The sequence below is a fragment of the Martes martes genome (genome assembly GCF_963455335.1).
Source record: "Martes martes genome assembly, chromosome: 1".
Taxonomy (NCBI): domain Eukaryota; kingdom Metazoa; phylum Chordata; class Mammalia; order Carnivora; family Mustelidae; genus Martes; species Martes martes.
Window position 1 is genome coordinate 210,482,764 of NC_137888.1, and position 18,286 is coordinate 210,501,049.

The 18,286-nt window shown below is 41.5% G+C and overlaps 1 protein-coding gene and 1 long non-coding RNA gene across 4 annotated transcripts in view; both read right to left on the reverse strand.

The window, feature by feature from the left end:
- Positions 1–3,871: 3,871 nt before the first annotated feature.
- LOC308349732 lies at positions 3,872–8,886 on the reverse strand. Its single transcript, XR_013967483.1, has 3 exons — positions 8,814–8,886; positions 8,138–8,222; positions 3,872–4,494 (listed from the first exon to the last, which is right to left on the reverse strand). It is a non-coding gene; the product is annotated as an uncharacterized lncRNA (long non-coding RNA).
- A 6,324-nt stretch (positions 8,887–15,210) lies between these two features.
- LOC308349523 (zinc finger protein 527-like) overlaps positions 15,211–18,286 on the reverse strand; it is a 32,717-nt gene continuing 29,641 nt past the window's right edge. For all 3 annotated transcript variants that reach the window (XM_080814245.1, XM_080814244.1, XM_080814246.1), the window contains 2 exons: positions 17,949–18,031; positions 15,211–17,411 (listed from right to left, as the gene is read on the reverse strand). In XM_080814245.1, the coding sequence (XP_080670371.1) occupies positions 16,305–17,411; positions 17,949–18,031 (1,190 nt within the window). In that variant the 3' untranslated portion in view covers positions 15,211–16,304. The remainder of the gene's footprint in view (positions 17,412–17,948; positions 18,032–18,286) is intronic.

The following is an 18,286-nucleotide window of genomic DNA, read 5'->3' on the forward strand; positions in this document are numbered from 1 at the left end:
TTCCCATTTCCAAAAGTCTTGAATGTGTGGTTTGATTATTCCCTTCTTCCAAGGTGTTAAGTGAACCTGTCACTATCTCACGGATGTTGGCAGAAGAGCTGAGACTCTGACGTTGGAGACCACCGCAATAACTGACTCATGGTATAGCCAGTAGCATGAGCATCAGCATGTGTAAATTGGCTCCCACTGTCCCGTCTCACAGGGGTTCCAAGGGGCCCAAGTGCTGGAGAAGAACGCTGAGCTTGCAGAACCCGGTTTATTTGAAGCAGTCAGCAAGCCTGCTCTTTATCTTAATGGGAGAGATGATGTCATCTCTCAAGGTCCCACACTGCAGAGGCACATCTAACAAATGGCCCAGGGAAAGAGTGATCAGGGATTTGCATTCTTCCCAGGTAAAAAAAGTGAATGAGAGGGGCGCCTGGGTGGTGAAGTGGGTTAAAGCCTCTGCCTGCAGCTCGGGTCATGATCCCAGGGTCCTGGGATTGAGCCCCGCATCCGGCTCTCTGCTCAGCAGGGAACCTGCTTCTTCCTCTCTCTGCCTGCCTCTCTGCCTACTTGTGATCTCTGTCTGTCAAATAAATAAATAGAATCTTTAAAAAAAAAAAAGTGAATGAGAGCAAGAGAAAAAGGTGCAAAGATAATTCCCACTGAAGCTGTAACACGTGCGAAGTTTGATTTGGATTATTAGAATGGTTTCATTAAGCCTCAAAAAGTATCATCAAGCAGCTGCAGCCCTGATGGCCACACCTGACATAATCCAACCCAATGCTGCTTGGCATCGGAGCTGTATGAATTTGTATCACTGAGGCTGCTTTCACAGCACATGGATTGAATGACAAGCACACCATGACCCTGTTGCTTGAGCTCCAAAGACAGTAGGGTTGTTTTGCCAGGCTGTGGTGTTGGGTGTAGGGACGGAAGAGCACATTCATTGTCCTCACTCACCCTCTTGCTACACAGCTTGAATAGAAGGCCTTCCCAGTTGGTAGGGGTGTGTTCATAGGGCATGTGCTCATGCTGCCTCATGTTACGAGGTGTAATCTCACCTCTTCTCCACTCATCCCATGCGTCATCCTGAGATTCCATGAGATAGGATCAGATGAGAGAGGGACACAAGGTCTTCTTTCCAAAATTGACAGACATGTTTTGTATCCCCTAACCTGGCCAGTGTGATTCAGTGTAGATGGACTCCATGAGCAGTTTGAACAGTGATGCCCTGAGGCACCGTGCTTGAAATGTAAGACCAAGTCAATCCAGTAAGAGTATCCAGGTGGGTAGAAGACAGTAAGGACGATAAAGGGTGAATCGTGTAGGCCCACTTTTGGGCGGGCTGCAACATGGAAGGTGTAGCAACTAGACTGGCCTGGCCAGGCCAATCAGGGCAAAGATAAGTCATGCCCCCAGAAAAGGTTGGGACACAATAATAAATGTTTAAAACAGACCTTACAACCACCCACAAGACTAATGCCTGTCAACAGACATAAGATTATTGTTTTTAAAAGTATTTATTTGAGAGAGCATACAGGAGCAGGGGTGTGGGGGTATGGGGGAGAGAATTCTCAAGCAGACTCCCTGCTGAGTGCAGAGCCCAATGAGGGGCTCAATCCCAAGACTCATGAGATCACGACCTGAGCCAAAACCAAGAGTCAGACACCCAAACAACTGAGCCACCGAGGCACCCCGCCCACATTCTTTATAACCATAGGGTTTTAATCCAGTTTGAATTCAAATGGGATTTTTAAAAAATGTTTTATTTATTTGACAGACAGAGATCACAAATAGGCAGAGAGGCAGGTGGGGGGCGGGGAGAGGTGGGGAAGCAGGCTCCCTGCTGAGCAGAGGGCCCAGTGCAGGGCTCCATTCCAGGACCCTGAGATCATGACCTGAGCCGAAGGCAGAGGTTTTACCCACTGAGCCACCCAAAGCACCCTTCAATTGGGATTATTAAAACATGAATACTTTTGGAAGGGTTTTCTACATTCCTTACATTTGAAGTACTTCTCCAGAGTGCAATGTTCTACGTTTACTAGAAGAAAAATAACTAAAGAAGGTTTTCCCACATTCCTTACATTTATAAGGGTTTTCTCCGTATGAATTCTTAAAGGTTGTGCTACTTTTGAGGCATCAATAAAAGCTCTCCCACTTTTATTAAATAGTCATAGTGTTTCTCTCCAGTGTGAGTATGCATGTGAGTGATAAAGTGGAAACTGGCAAACGCTTTCCCACATACAGACTACACTCAGTTTCTCTCCATTGTGAGTTCTGAGAGGATTAATAAAACACGAGGAAGCAGTAAAGGCTTTCCTCTGTTTGTCACATTTAAAAGGCTTCTCCATAGTGTGAGCTTGTAGTATGTTCAGTATGTTTTGAGAATGCAGTATAGGCTTTCCCACATTCCTTACACTCGTAGTACTTTATTCCAGTGTGATTAAGACATGAGGAACTCTTTCCACATTCTTACATTCTCTTCAGTATCAAATTTTGTATGTCTCTTAAAATTGGGAGATTTAACAAAGGCTTTCTCATTTCCTTACATTTATAGGGCTTCTCTCCTGTCAATTCACATGTGTAGGTAAAGGTTTGCACAACAAGGGATATTTTCACCACATTCCTCACATTCATAAATCTGTTAGCAGTGTAAGTTTCTTCATGCACTCGTGAAGAACGGGTGTCTCACCTTCCCTGCTTTCACAGGTTTTCTCTTCTCCATCATGAGTCGTCATTTGTGCTTTGAAGTAATATTGAGTACGGAAGACCTTCCCACTGTCACTGCATGTGAAGGTTTTCTCTTGGGTGCTGGTTTTCCAGTCCAAAATATTTGGAGTCAGATGGTTTTCTCTGTATTGTTTAAACCCAGGAAGGCTGTCTCCAGTACAGGGTTTCTCCTGCAGAGAAAGGAAGCCTTTTCCATATTCCTTACCCTTGTAAGTGTTCCCTCCATTCTGAGTTCTCCTGTGTGTCTAAAGGTGTGAGCATTCACTCAAGTCTTTCCGACACTGCTCACAAAGAGTTCCCATTCAACAGGGTTTCTTGCCTGTAGGGGAATAGATGAATGATGCTTCAAAGATTTCTGAGTCATTAATTGATCCTACCTGTATCAAAATAGAAATAGCATTGCAGTGCTGATTAGGATTCATACCATTTCCAGTGCATTTATATACCTCCTGCCCTGTTCATTTCTTTCCAGCTGGGATGACAGATTCCTTCTGCCAGCACAATGGCCATCTTTTAAAATCCTAGAGGGATTCCTTTTGTTTCATGGAATTTCTAATTTTTTTTTTTATGATTTCGTTCGTGAGAGCGAGCGAGCACGCACTAGTAGGGTGAGCAGCAGGCTCCCCGCTGAGCAAGGCGGCCAATGTGGGACTCAATCCCAGGACTCTGGGATCATGACCCGAGTAGAAGGCTGATGTTTAACCGACTGAGCCACCCAGGCGTCCATGTTTCAGGGAATTGTTTTAAAAACTCAACATCCATTTATATATGTGGGAATGAATACTTGTTGGAATTGTGAAGTGACAAGTTTCAAGGTAGATTTAGTATATCCCCAAATTCGTCACACTGAGAATATCTCACAAGAAAAATTGTTTTGTCTTTGGAAAATGTCCCTTATCTCAAATATCTATCACTTGTGCTAAAATTCTAGCTAAGGAAAAGCTCAATCTTTTCCAAGTATGGAAAATAAAAAAATATCACTTTATAAACTTCAGTGATTTTGGTGTTTCTATCCTACTGGATGTTTTTTTTCCCAAAATATTCTGACAAATTACTGAGTATTTGGCTTTACGCTGCACTTTGTTTGAAAGTAAGAGAGAATAACAAATATAAGAAATTATAGAAATACATGTAGGTTAAAGGAGTTAAAAATAGTGAGGTTCATTTGAATTTGTTACAAAATTAAACAGGCCAAAAACCAGTACAATAGATTTGAAGAGTTTGGCTATGTCAACAATTTTTCTTAAAAAAGATTTTTATTTATTTATTTATATAACAGAGAGAGAGAGAGAGAAAGAGAGAGAGAGAGAGATAGATAGATATCACAAGTAGGCAGAGAGGCAGGCAGAGAGATAAGGGGAAGCAGGCTCCTTGCTGGGCAGAGAGGCTGATGTGGGGGCTTGATCCCAGGAACCTGAGATCATGACCTGGGCCGAAGGCAGAGGCTTAACCCACTGAGCCACCCAGGCGCCCCAACAATTTAGTAATGATGTTAAGGAGTTGGTGAAAAAAAAAACAACTCTGTGAAATTAAACAACATGATTCTCTTCAAGGGCAGTATGGCCCATGATGCCCTTCTCTGGCTACAGGTGAGCGAGAACCACTGTGGCACTGTATGGCAACAGTGTCTGTTCGTGTGGATTAACTTGAATGCAGATAGATATTCGGGAATTTCAAGCTAGAATTCCAGTCAGGTAAATGTGGCAATTACAATCATCTCTGGTATTCAGTCTTCTTTCTTTTCTCCTAGGTCTTCCTTCAAAGGACATATTCTTCTTTCTTGAAACAAGGATAGAGGCAGAAAAGATGAAGACTGAGTGTTTAACAGGTTTTTCTCAGGTAAGAAAAAATTTGATACTTCAATAAAAATGACATGCTACATCTACCAGATACATATGTTTCCTTATAGGTAGACCTGTTTCCACAGCTTACTAAAGGAACAGAGTCACTCTGAGCCCTGTTGAATTTTCTCACAAAGTACAGCCTATCAGAATGAGAGGATACCAAATAATCTCAGTATTTGCATTTCGTAATGGTGACTGCATGTTATTTTGGCAGGTGCTTATATGATGAGGCTCAAAGTAGGCATTCCTTGGTTTATAAATTCATCAGTGCTTACAGGTATCTCTTTTCTCAGGAGTTTGCTGCAAGAAGAAAACCGGACAAGAGCTTTTATTTTTTATTTATTTATTTTTAAAGATTTTATTTATTTATTTGAGAGAGAATGAGAGAGAGAGCGAGCATGGGAGGGGAGAGATTCAGAGGGAGAAGCAGACTCCCCACTGAGCAGGCAGCGCGATGTGGGACTCGATCCCAGGACTCCAGGATCATGACCTAAGCCGAAGGCAGTTGCTTAACCAATTGAGCCACCCAGGCGCCCCTGGACAAGAGCTTTTAGACTTGTATTAAGTTTATGTGTTAGAGGCTTCACTGAAGCCAGGAATGAAGGATATCAACCATGAGTGAGTTATCAACAGAGAGAAGAGTGTTTAACACTGTTTTCTGAAAGGTATATGCAAAACAAACTCCAAAGGCCAAAGGAGATATAAGACCAAAGAAGGCAAACAAGTGTAGTTTGATGAGAAATGGTTTATTAAGGAGACTCACATACAGAAATATGGCTTGGGTAGCCACAGGACAGAAAGATCTCCACAACCCTATCACCCTTAAGATGTGTTATTATATAGCTTTAGAGGCTGGGAGTACCTGCTGGGGTACCACACGAGAGAGGAATGTTTCAGAATGAATGTGTGCCAGTCATATCTCCAGGGCAGGTCAAGGGGACCTGAAGGGGCACAATGTCCTTAAACTGCCCTGGAGAGATGACTGTATGTATGGTTAAACAAAGGGGAAATAATTTAGGGGTTGCTGTGAGCAAGAAGAGCTGAACTCACAGAATGGTCCTCAAGGAGGATTTGTCCAAGGGACACCAGGGTGACTCAGTCAGTTGGGCATTTGGCTTTAGCATGGGTTATGATCCCCGACTCCTGGGATCGAGACCTGCGTCGGGCTCCCTGCTCAGCGGGGAGTCTGCTTCTCCCCCTGCCCCTCCCCTTACCAGTGCTCACACATGCTCTAACTCAAATAAAATCTTAAGAAAAAAAGGTGGGGGGCGAGAATTTGTCCAAGATGGTGCATTAGCCTGGTTCACACAAGGAACACTGTGCCTTGGGCAAAATGAAGAGAGACCTGGAAACCCTCTGTTGCCACTGGGTCTATCTTCATGCCCCAGTGACGAGTGATCAAAGTGTTACTTTAATTAAAGCCAGCACATATGTGATAGTTTAGAATTCAGTGACCTTCAAGAAAGAGAAGTAGACTTTACTACACCATCAGACAAACCTATACAGAGATGTGACCTAGAGAGTCATGGTTTCATTTCACGGGTACATACACTAGGCTGGAGGAATGTGACTCTTCCTTTGTGAAGGCAATAAAATTAATCAGATTATGCAGCACCTCTACCCCATGTACACATAAAAGGAACCTGACATACAGAAGAGCATTCTCTGGCCCACTCCAGCTCCTCTTACGTGAACCAGCAACACAACTGACCTCAGGTTCCGACCTCAGGACTCTGTATTGTGCAGGTAGAACCTAAAGCAGAGTCTCTGAAAAAGGGCATTAACAAGGACTTATTATGGGACATATCCCAGGCCATCATCCTGCAAAGCTGAGGGTGAAATCTGCTGGAATGCTGCACTACATGAACCAAGATTATTTCAGAGCAGCTCAGGAATGTTAAGTGGACAGGACCTTCTCCATCTCTCTGGAGATCAGGTTACTTGAAGTATTAATCAATCAATGAATCAAAAATATTGATTAGTAATGATTCAAGAGGATCAATTACTTTTTCTGTGCAGATGACATGCATGAACGCTACTATGACAGTACAGTGTACAAAAGATTATTAATATCAACGGCCAATAACTGAGGACCATTATGTATCAGATGTCTCACTAGTTTTGAGCTCCCACAAATGTGGAAAAATTTGAATATCTGAATCTGTTTCTTTTAACGATTTTATTTTTAAGTCATCTCTACACCCAACATGGGGCTCAAACTCACAAGCCTGAGATCAAGAATCGCATGCTCTACCCACTGAGCCAGCCAAGCACCCTTCCCCACCTTTTCTTAAAAAAGATTTTAAGTATGAATCTATTCATTCAACTGTAATGATCTAAACACAAATCAAATATATCTGTTAAAATTTAATGTCCAATGAATTTTTAGCTTTGAATGAAGAAAATAATGCAAAGTACCTCAATTTTTGGTACTGACTACATACTGCAGTAACTACTTTATATAATAAAGAAGTAAAATATTCTTCAAAATAATATTAACTTTTTCATTTTTGTTCATTGTAGATACTGAAAGTAATTATATACACGGTCTACACATACTTTTACTGGACAGCACTGGTCGAGGCTGTTGCTGAGTATATAAAGAAGAAAAAAATTTTTTTTTCTGTCAATACCACTGAGCTTGCCTCCTTGGATGGTGAAGCTTGAAGCTTGTTCATTTCAATTCTTATTCAGGATTTATTCCTTTCTTCTGTTCAGTAAATAGTAAGTTATGTCTGTGGCAGAAACTCATGAGAACAGTTACATATACAGAAAATGTCCCAGACATAAAAGATCCAACATTCCTATTGTAGAAGATAGACAATAAAGTAGTAATTGACCTATCAATTCATAAGTGACATGGGAAAACAAACAGGTAGGGGGAAAAAAAGGGTGTCCTATATACACACCCCACATAAATTCTGTTGGTTTCTGGGCAAGACAATGGAGAAAAGGAGAATCATTAGCTCTTGCACATTTAACCTAAAAAGATTAGAAAAGGAATGCCAAAGTTTTTACAAAATAACTCAGAATATGTTAAAGTGCTGAAGTTCCCACAGGTGCTGGTTGGAACCTCCAATCAAACAAATGTGTGCTTCCCCTTGCCTTGAGAGAGGGGCAAGTCCATGCCACACTTTGCTCAACATGTGTGCATTCTGTGTGTCTTTTCAGACAACCGCCATTTCATATTTTGTATTTGTTCCATTTTCTATTTAATTTGCCTTTATGTTTCTTCATTTTGCCACAGACTTCCTTTATGTTTGTTTTTTAACAGTCTATATTTTATGTCTAACTTTAAAAAAAAAGATTATTTATTTATTTGAGCGAGAGAGAGATCACAAGTAGGCAGAGAGGCTTCCCCCTCTCTCTCTGCCTGCCTCTCTGCCTACTAGTGATCTGTCAAATAAATAAATAAAATCTTAAAAAAAAAAAAAGAAAGAAAGTATGTTAACCTCCTACGTGAACGTATTTTTGCGCAAAGAACGCGCAAAAATAAAGTCAAACCGTCAGGTAAAACATTCCTTTGCATCCAACAGGAAAACAGGCCCGTGGGAACCAGCTCCCCCCACAGTGCTCACCCGAGAGCGCCGGAACCGCGTGGTCCGTGAGGACGCGAGGACACGGCCAGAATCTACCAACTCGACGGATGAAGCTCTTTTCCCCCTGCAGAAAAGTAACAAAAGTTCCTTCGCAGGCTCCCGAAGAGGGAAGCAGTGTATGAACCGGCCCCCCAGAAGCGCCCTTCTATTTCCCGGTCCAGCTACTCCCGAGGACACTCCAGCGGAAGGCAGCAGTGCGCGCCAGGTCTCTTTTTTTTCTTTTTTCTTTTTTAAAAAATATTTTATTTATCCACTTGACACAGAGAGATCACAAGTAGGCAGAGAGAGAGAGAGAGAGAGAGGGAGGGAGGGAAGGAGGAAGGGAAGCAGACTCCCTGCCAAGCAGAGAGCCCGATGCGGGGCTCGATCCCAGGACCCTGGGATCATGACCTGAGCCGAAGGCAGAGGCTTTAACCCACTGAGCCACCCAGGCGCCCCTCTTTTTTTCTTTTTTAAAGTTTGTTTGAGTCATCCCTACACCCAAGGTAAGGCTTGAACTCACCACCCCAAGATCAAGAGTGGCTCGCTCCACTCACTGTGCCCGCCAGGCTCCCCACGGGCCGGGTCTCTTTAAGCAGGCACCTGGGAGGCCCGAGACACCTCTCCTTTAACTGCCACCTTCCAACCCAGCCCCTCCCCTCTCCCTCGGGCTAACCTCCAGGAGCCGGCAGGCGCGCACTCACAGTCAAAGCGAAACCAGACCAGCGGCGGAAAAGACCCCGGCGCCTGAGTGATCTCACTTCCGCTTCCCGCCTGAGGCCGGAAGGGGCGGGCCCCCGCGGGCGGCCATCTGCTACGTCGGACCACCTCAGGCGGGAGAGCGCTAGTTTCCTCCCGCCTGGGTGTGGGTGGGCAGGGCTGGGCGAGGCCCCGGGGCGGGGACAGAACGGGATCCAGAGACTAGGCGGAAGTTAGGACCAGCGCCGTGGGCGGGGCTTACTCTTGAGGGCGTGGCTGCAGGACCGAAAAAACCCAGTGCCTATGGGCACTGCTTAATATTTAAGCTGGAAGGGCGAGTGTGCTGGGGCGCAGACCCCACAAAAAGCACGGGAGGACTGCCTGCCCCTCCCCGTGTTCCTGGACCCCTTACAAGGATTCTCCCCTATCTAACGTTCTTGCCCAGTCCTTAAAGTGGTCTAGCTCCTCCAGTCAGTCCCTTCTTTAGGTCTTTGAGCACCATGTTAAACTCCAGTAAGTGATTCCTTTAGATTTTCAATGTAATGACATTTTCTGCAAATCTGTTCCCCGCCATAATAATTCTTTTTATTTATTTTTTGAAATACAATTGATACCGGACATTCTTCACTTCTCAGGAATACATCTGAAGTTTCTCCAGTAATCATGTTCTCTGTGGTTGCTGTGGTTTTCAGTGGATGACCTTTATGGAGTTAATAAAGATATTTAAACCCTGATTTTAATAAGACATTTTATTAATAATTGTTCATGTGCATTATCAAATGTGTCTTATACATCTATAACTATTTTGCTAGGTTGTTTCATGTGTTGCTGCTGTACAGAATACTAAATGTATGTAGCCAAATAATGTTTTTTTTTTTTTTTAAGATTTTATTTATTTGACAGATCACAGGAAGAGAGGCAGGCAGAGAGAGAAGGGAGGAAGCAGGCTCCCTGCTGAGCAGAGAGCCCAATGCGGGGCTCGATCCCAGGACCCTGGGATCATGACCTGAGCCGAAGGCAGCGGCCTTAACCCACTGAGCCACCCAGGCGCCCCAATAATCTGTTTTTTAAAAAATATTTTAAAATTTTATTTGAGAGAGAGAAAGAGAGAGAGAGAGAATGAGCAGGGAGAAGCACAGAGGGAGAAGCAGACTCCGCAGTGAGCAGGGAACCTGACATGGGGCTCAATCCCAGGACCCTGAGACCACGACAGGAGCTGAAGGCAGCTGTCTAACGGACTGAGCCTCCCAGAGGCCCCAAAATAATGCTTCTTGCCTTTAAATGTCCAAACTGTATACTGAATTTGTTTCTCACATTTATTAAAGACATTATTTTTTTAAAAGATTTATTTATTTGAGTGAGCGAGAGAGGGAGAGAAGGAACAGGGAGAAGGACCGAGGGTGAGGGAGAAGCAGGTTCCCAGCTGAGAAGGGAGCCCCTGCTGGGCTCAATCCCAGGACACTGGTATCATGGGAGCTGAAGGCAGCCGCTTAACCGACTGAGCCTCCCAGGCGCCCCTATTAAAGACATTTGAATTTTTAATCCTCGTGGAGTTTATTTCACCAGGTCGTGTGGGGTAGTGGATGTTATTTTATTTCCTACAGAAAACATGGCCAGTTGTGGTACCACTTACCAGTAAACTTCTCTTGACCTAGTCATGTGAAATTCCATCTTAATTAAATAAATTACTATATGTGCTGGTATAAGTTTCTACACTCTTCTGTGCCAGTAATAATAATGCCCATATACCTTTTATTGTTACAACAGCTTAATATTTAGTTCTAATATTTAGTGGTAAAAATATAAGGGCTGCTAATACATGTTGCACCTTACTGCTCTAGGTGCTTCAGAGATAAGAAATTTTTTTATGCTTCTAATGATACAGCTATGCCATGATTTTTTTCTTTTTTTTTTGGAATAGCTTTATTGACCTATAATTCACATAACCTACAATTTGTGCATTTGAAACTTAAACATTCAATGTGTTTTTTTAAATTAAATTCCAGAGTTGTGCAACTAGCACAATTTTAGAACTTTTTTGTCACTCCAAAAGAACCATTTGGCTATCATCCCATTTTCTTCCTCTCTTAGTGTGTAGGTAACCATGAATGTATTTTCTGACGCTAAAGATTTGCCTTTTCTGGACATTTCATGTAAATGAAATCATAAAATCATTTGCCGATAGCTTCTTTTCACTTAGCATGTTTTCAAGGTTAGTATGTGTTGTAGTATGTATCATTTTTAATTGCTGAATGATATTCCTTTGTATGGATATACTATATGTTATTAACATAATTATCAATTGATGCACATTTGGGTTGTTTACTCTTTGTGGGTATTATGAGTACTGCTGCTCTGAACATTCACATATTTTTGTGTGTCTGCAGACATATTTTAATTTATCCTGGGTATTGTATTAGAATTCCCCAGAGAAATAGAACATATAGCCCTGAAATTTATGGTGAGCTCAGAAAGATCTATTATATATACACACATACAATGGACACAACATAACATTATATGTACTTACTATACACACACAACATGACTTTTATATAAGGAACTACTCATATAACTATGAAGGCTGAGAAATCTCTTAATCTACCATCCCCAGTTGAGAGAGCTATGAAAGTAGGTGGTGCCTTTCAAACACGAGAGAGCCAGACCGCCCACAATGTAGATTTCAGTCCCCGTCTCAAAGCCCAAGAAGAGTAACACCAAGAGCAGGAGATCACTATCCCAGTTCAACAATCACACAGGAAAAGAGAATACAGTCGTCCTCTGCTTTGGTCCATTCAGGCCCTAAATCCCATTGGATGATATCTGTCCATGTTGGGGAGGGTGATAGGCTATGTTTAGTCTATTGATTTAAATGCAAAACTCCTGAAACATGCCAACAGGCACTACCAAAAATGACATTAATGAGATATCTAGGTATTTCATGACACAGTCTAAATGACACACAAAATTAATTAATAGGTAACTACCTAGGACTGGAATTGCTGGGTCAAATAGTAACTATATATTTGACATTATATATAATGTCAAATATATGTCAAATATAATGTCAAACAGTACTATCAGACTGTTTTCCAAAGTGGCTGCACCATTTTATATTTTATCCATCAGTATACGAGTTATTTCCCAATGTCACTTGTTAATTTTTTTTTTTTTTAATACTAGCTATCCTAAATGGTAAAAAGTGGTATCTCCTTGTGATTTGGGTCATTTTTCTACCAGCGATGTTGATGACTAGTGGTAACTTTTCATGTATTTGTTATATCCTTGGAGAAATGTCTCTTCAAATCTCTTGTCTATTTTAAAATTGGATTGTCTTTTCATTGTTTAGTAAGAGTTATTTATATATTCTGTATAGAAGTTGCTTTTTGCATATATGAATTGCAAATATTTTCTACCACTCCATGGGTTGTCTTTCACTTTCTTGATGTGTTCTTTGGAGTACAAAAGTATTTAAATGTTGATGATGGACCTCTGAAGTACAAAAGATCTTAATTTTGATAAACTACAATTTATCTATTTTTTTTCTTTGATTGCAAGTGTTTTTGGTATCACATCTAAGAAACCATTGCCAAATTCAATGTCAAGAAGCTTTCTTCCTATGCTTTCTTCTGGGAATTTTGGTTTTGTCTTAATTAGGTTGATCTTTGGTCCCTTTTTTTTTTTTTTTTAAATAAAGTAAGAGATGGAAAGCAGTAACATTCCAGTGCTTCGTCACATATGGCTGGCAGTGCCATTTGCATCGTCCAGGAACTCTTGACTGCTCTTTACTTGGTTAGTACCAAAAGATAAGATATAGTTATTTATTCTCAATTTTTGAGATAGGCAAAATTGAATTATTAAGTGGAGAAGCAGTAGAGATAAGTACCTCTTTGTTACGCTTATATAGTAAGTTTTATTTATTTGAGAGAGAGAGCATGAGAGGGGAGAAGGTCAGGAAGAAGCAGACTCCCCGCTGAGCTGGGAGCCCAATGCGGGACTTGATCCCAGGACCCCAGGATCATGGCCCGAGCTGAAGGCACTCACTTAGCCAACTGAGCCACCCATCCACCCTGTATAAAAAGTTTTAAACCCTGAAAGCCAGTTTTAACACCTATTGAGCCATATTAGTTTTTTTTAACCAAATGTCCACAGAATCATTTTATCAAGGAATAAAGCCAAAGACCGTCTTAATTTAAATTTATTTTTCATCGTTGTCAGGGCATTGATGATTAAGATGGGATACTTTAGGGTAATGGTTACAGTATTTATGGGAAATTTAGACATTACTACAATTACAGTGGGGTACACCTATTTTCCTCTATTTTAATTATTTTTTGATTATAGGAGAAATGTTTAAATTTAGTGGGGTCCCCAAGTATAGCTATAATTTGAGCCCTAGCATTGATAACAATTTATGAAGCCCTGTCAATTAGTGTATTTTAGCAATGTTATATTTAATTTAGAACTTAAATTGTGGAGGTGCAAAAGCCTTGGTGACCCTTTTATCTTTTTAATATGTAAATTCTTTAATATATAAATTTTGTTACTTATTTGTTGCATATATAATTATATATAAAACTTATGTAAGTTTTTAACATATGAACTTTAATATATAACTAAGTCTTCAATTGATTCAAATTATGGATCTTTGTTTTAGTTTAGTTGTGTGTAGTGTATATTTATAATTTACATATATACATCTATATTAAATGTTGGAAATGTACATAATTTACTTTAACTTTTATTTTCTCCCCCGTATCTATGGGTTTATTTCTCATTATCATTTTTAAATGAGTAAGCAATTGAAGACTAACATTATGTTTCTAGACCTGACAGTTGCTTGGTACAGAAGATTTAAAGTTCCTGTCCTTTGGGAAGGGAGGGATTACTTGTAGCCACATAAAGCCCCTGCCGCTATACTTTTTTTCTTTTGGTCTCTCACCTTTCCCTATCTTTTTTCTTTACGTATTTACCCATAAGCTCCTGATGGTCCTGAGTGGACCTTTGCTATTCGCAGTGGCCTCCCTTTCTAGACTGTCCCTTTCAACCTCACGGGGACTGGAGTCTCTCTCCAAGAGAGCAATATGGGGGAATCCCAATTTTATGACATTTCGTTTTCAAGAAGATGCTCTTACATGTTGATTGGCAGTGGCACTCGAGAGCCCACGTACATTGACCAGGAGATTTATAAACGGGTTTGAGTTGAGAAACCTCCCGAGGTTTTTTAAGGGGAGCAGGGAAAAATGTTCTTACCCTTTTCCCTTTTTCTTTTTTTTTTAAATATTTTTATTTATTTATTTGACAGAGAGAGAGATCACAAGTAGGCAGAGAGGCAGGCAGAGAGAGAGGAGGAAGCAGGCTCCCCGCCGAGCAGAGAGCCCGACGCGGGGCTCGATCCCAGGATCCTGGGATCACGACCCGAGCCGAAGGCAGAGGCCCCAACCCACCGAGCCACCCAGGCGCCCCCCCTTTTCCCTTTTTCATGAAACATGGGTCTCATCTCCCACCAGGTAGGCAGGGGAACAAATCACGACAGAAGCAAAGCGAGGAATAACAGGGACATATGTGACGGCTGCAGCTGTCTTTGGCAGGGAAGGTTGCTGAGGACCTCCTGATCTCTTTGGCCCCCCACAGGAGATGTAGTGGCTGAGGAGATCCCCCTTGGTGTTGCAGGGACACCACTCCACAGTGCTGAGGAGAGGTATGTTGTTTCTGATTTTCCTCACATACTGATAAGGAGAAAATATTATCAGCTAGGTCAATAGTTTGCATTTATACCAAGTGAATTAAGACATTATTAGGGGAGAAAAATGGGCAGTATATAAGAATGAAAGGACAGGGGTGCCTGGGTGGCTCAGTTGGTTAAGTGTCTGTCTTCGGCTTAGGTCATGATCCCAGGGTTCTGGGATCGAGCCCTACATCACGTTCCCTGCTCAGTGAAGAGTCTGCTTCTCCCTCTCCCCACTGTTCATGCTTTCTCTCTCTTTCTCTCTCTCAAATAAATAAATAAACCTTTAAAAAAAGGAATGAAAGGACAATTACCTCACCCAGGTGAGGGGCACCTGGGTGGCTCAGTCTGTTAAGTATCTGCATTCAACTCAGGTCATGATTCCAGGATTGAGCCCTGCATTGGGCTCCCAGCTCAGCAGAGACCCTGCTTCTCCCCCTGCCCCTCACCCTCCTTGTGCATGCTAATAAATAAATAAAAATAAGATCTTTAAAAAAGAAATATAAAATGACCACATTTGTACGCATCTAGCTATAGTGCCTCAAAGTAAGACAGAATTAAAAAAAAAACAACCCGACTATCCACAGTGATAGTGACACATTTAACATACTTCTCTCAATAAAGAACAAATGAGGAGAGAAGGTTTGTGATAATACAAACTTTAAAAACAAAAGATTCATGTATCAGACACACTGATTATACAGAATACGCATTGTTTTCAACCATATTTAAAAGATTCATAAAACTTGACCACATAGGAGATATTCTCGGTTAACTGAAATCCCTTGAAACAGAAGCTCCCTCCAGAGTGGTTTACATGAGTTAGGAGTTTATTTTTCTTGTGTTAGATGAAGCCCAGAAATAAGCAACCCGAGGTTGGTACAGCCAAATGATACTGTATATCCCTGTGGTATAATCAGTAGCCTCTGACTATCATCCTCTTGGTCTATTTTCTAGGAAAGAAAAAGGGAGGAGACACGGGGCAAATGGTGAAGAGAAGATGCCAACTGAGATACTCCCATTGCCACAGCTTCTTTAGAACTCACGAGTAGTGACCTCTGCCTATTTCTCACTGACCAAAACCAAGAGCTTATGGGGGCTCAAAGCAGCAAAGTAAGTTGAGAGAGTTCCTTAAAAAATTGTTCACACTGCCAACTTGAATACAACTATAATTTTGTTACTTTAGGAAAGGGAAGCAGGAATGGATCTGGGGCTACTCACTGTATCCGACACATTGGGCCACACAGCAAGTCTCCAATAATTTTCTGTTTGAAATAATGTCATACAGCATCTACATCATAAAGACCACGCATCTGTGTATAATCCAATTAAATTAGAAATCTATAAAAAATAACTAAAATATGCAGAGTCTGCACATTAAAAATCCATTTCTAAATAACCTACAGGTCCCAGACATCTTGATGAGGATTGGACCACATTTAGTACTAAATTATGGTGAAAACATTATTTATCAAAATTTTGTGGTATAGATTAAGGAGCATTTAGAGTGCCATATAACCTTTAATACTCATCAGTTAACAAGCTATCACACTTTCAGGATGAGACACTCACTGATAAAGACAATCACAGAACAATAACATTTGTAAGATTGTTCCCAGTATAGCGTAAGTCAAGAATTGTGCCTGGGCTTTCTACACTGGTCACAGCAGGGCTGCTCTCTAGTGTGAGTTCTAAAATGAGGAATGAGGGATAAAAAAGGCTTTCCTGTAGTCATTTCACTCATACTTTCTGCCCAGTATGTATTCGCTTGTGCATTATAAGGTTAGTGCTGGTGCTGAATGCCTTTCCACACTGAATGCATTGATAGGGCTTCTCTCCTGTGTGAGTTCTCACGTGTACCCTTAGGCACGAGGAATTCCTAAAGGCCTTCCCACATTCTTTACACTCATAGGTTTTCTCTCCAGTATGAGTTCTCTTGTGCACGATGAGGTAAGAGCCTGTGCTGAAGGATTTTCCACACTGACTACACTCGTAAGGTTTCTCTCCAGTGTGAGACCGTGTGTGTTTCTTCAGGGATGACTGATCAATGAAGGCTTTCCCGCAGTCACTGCATTCGTAGGGCTTCTCTCCAGTGTGGGTTCTCATATGCTTCTGAAGGGATGAAGGAACAGTGAAAGCCTTGCCACACTCCTTACAGTCATAGGGTTTCTCTCCAGTGTGAGTCCTTTTGTGCACATTAAGATGAGAGCTCTGGCTGAAAGATTTTCCGCAGTGATTACACTCATACGGTTTCTCTCCCGTGTGAGATCTCACGTGCTTTTTAAGGGAAGATTGAAAAATGAAGGCTTTCCCACAGTCACCACATTCATAAGGCTTCTCTCTGGCATGAGGTCTCACACATTTCTGAAGGGACGAGGAGCTGGTGAACGCTTTTCCGTGCTCCTTACATCCTGAGCTTTCCTCCACGGTACACACTGTTTTGTGGACACCAAGGGAGGCTCTTTCTCCATGATCGTGGCATTCACAGAATTCCTCTCCAGTCGGTATTTGCACATGTACTGAAAAGGAAGGGTGTAAGCTGAAGGACAGAAGACACTGATTACACGGATGAGATTTCTCTCCTGTGAGCGTCCTTAAGCATTTCCTAAGCGATGCCTCTTGATGGAAAGCTTTGCCACAATCATGAAACTCACAAGTTTTCTCTCTACTGTGAGTACTTACATGACTGCTAAGAGTTGAGGGGTGGCCAAGGTCTTTCCCATATTCTTTGTAATTGAAGCATTTCTCTCCCTCACAATATCTTGTACATATAAAGTGATAGTTCTTTCTGAAGAATTTTCCACAATGATCAAATTCCAAGGGTTTCTTGCCAGGTTGAGTTGGTGCCTGCAGAACAAGCAAGTGGTAACTAAAGACTTTCTCACTCTGTTTACACTCGTGGGAATTCTCTTCTGTGTGGATTCTGCCATACATAGGAAGTACATGATTATGACTGACCTTTTTACTATTTTCAGTGCATGTATGTGATTTTTTTTTTTCCCTATTAGTTCCTTCAAGTTGAATCAACTGAATGCTCTAACCCAGGACTCCATCATTCCTAACAAAGGGCATCCGAAATACAGAATTTTGCCAATAATGAGTGAAGAATGAATTAACCATGTATTAAATACTTAACAATGGAATCACATTTAAATAAATGTTTACTTTTTGGTATTCTCTGTGGGGCAGCAAATATTGAGCTTGGTTTAGAGATTTCTCTAATTTTATGAGATTCAGGAAGACGTTCCTGAGACAGCTTTCTGGTGAGTGAATGCGACCTGCCTCACAGTCTCGCCTCGTTTAGAAGCTGGTGCTTTAACTCAGTAGCATTCAAAAACTTCTCCTACTGTAAAAAAATCAGAAGTCATTCTTGGTGAATCTTACCGTTTTTATGCGATTGCAAGTTTTTTCCCCAGGAGCATTCTTCAGAGGAATCCCATCTTTTGATTTCAGTTGAATATCCCAATCTGAAATTGAAAATTTTTGTAACTATTGGGATAAAAAGTAGGGATAACAGAAAAAAGGAGGTGGGCGCCCTATGAATTGTTTTCAGGAACACTAAATATGGAAAGGAAATGTAAAAGAGAAGATGTAACCTATGACCAGAAGATCTGTTCTAGGAACTTGGCTCTGGGAGAAGATGCTAATGATAGGAACAAGCAATGGAAATGGGAAGTATTTCATTTAGAAAGGATTCTGGAGGTTTGGAATAATAGGAGAGT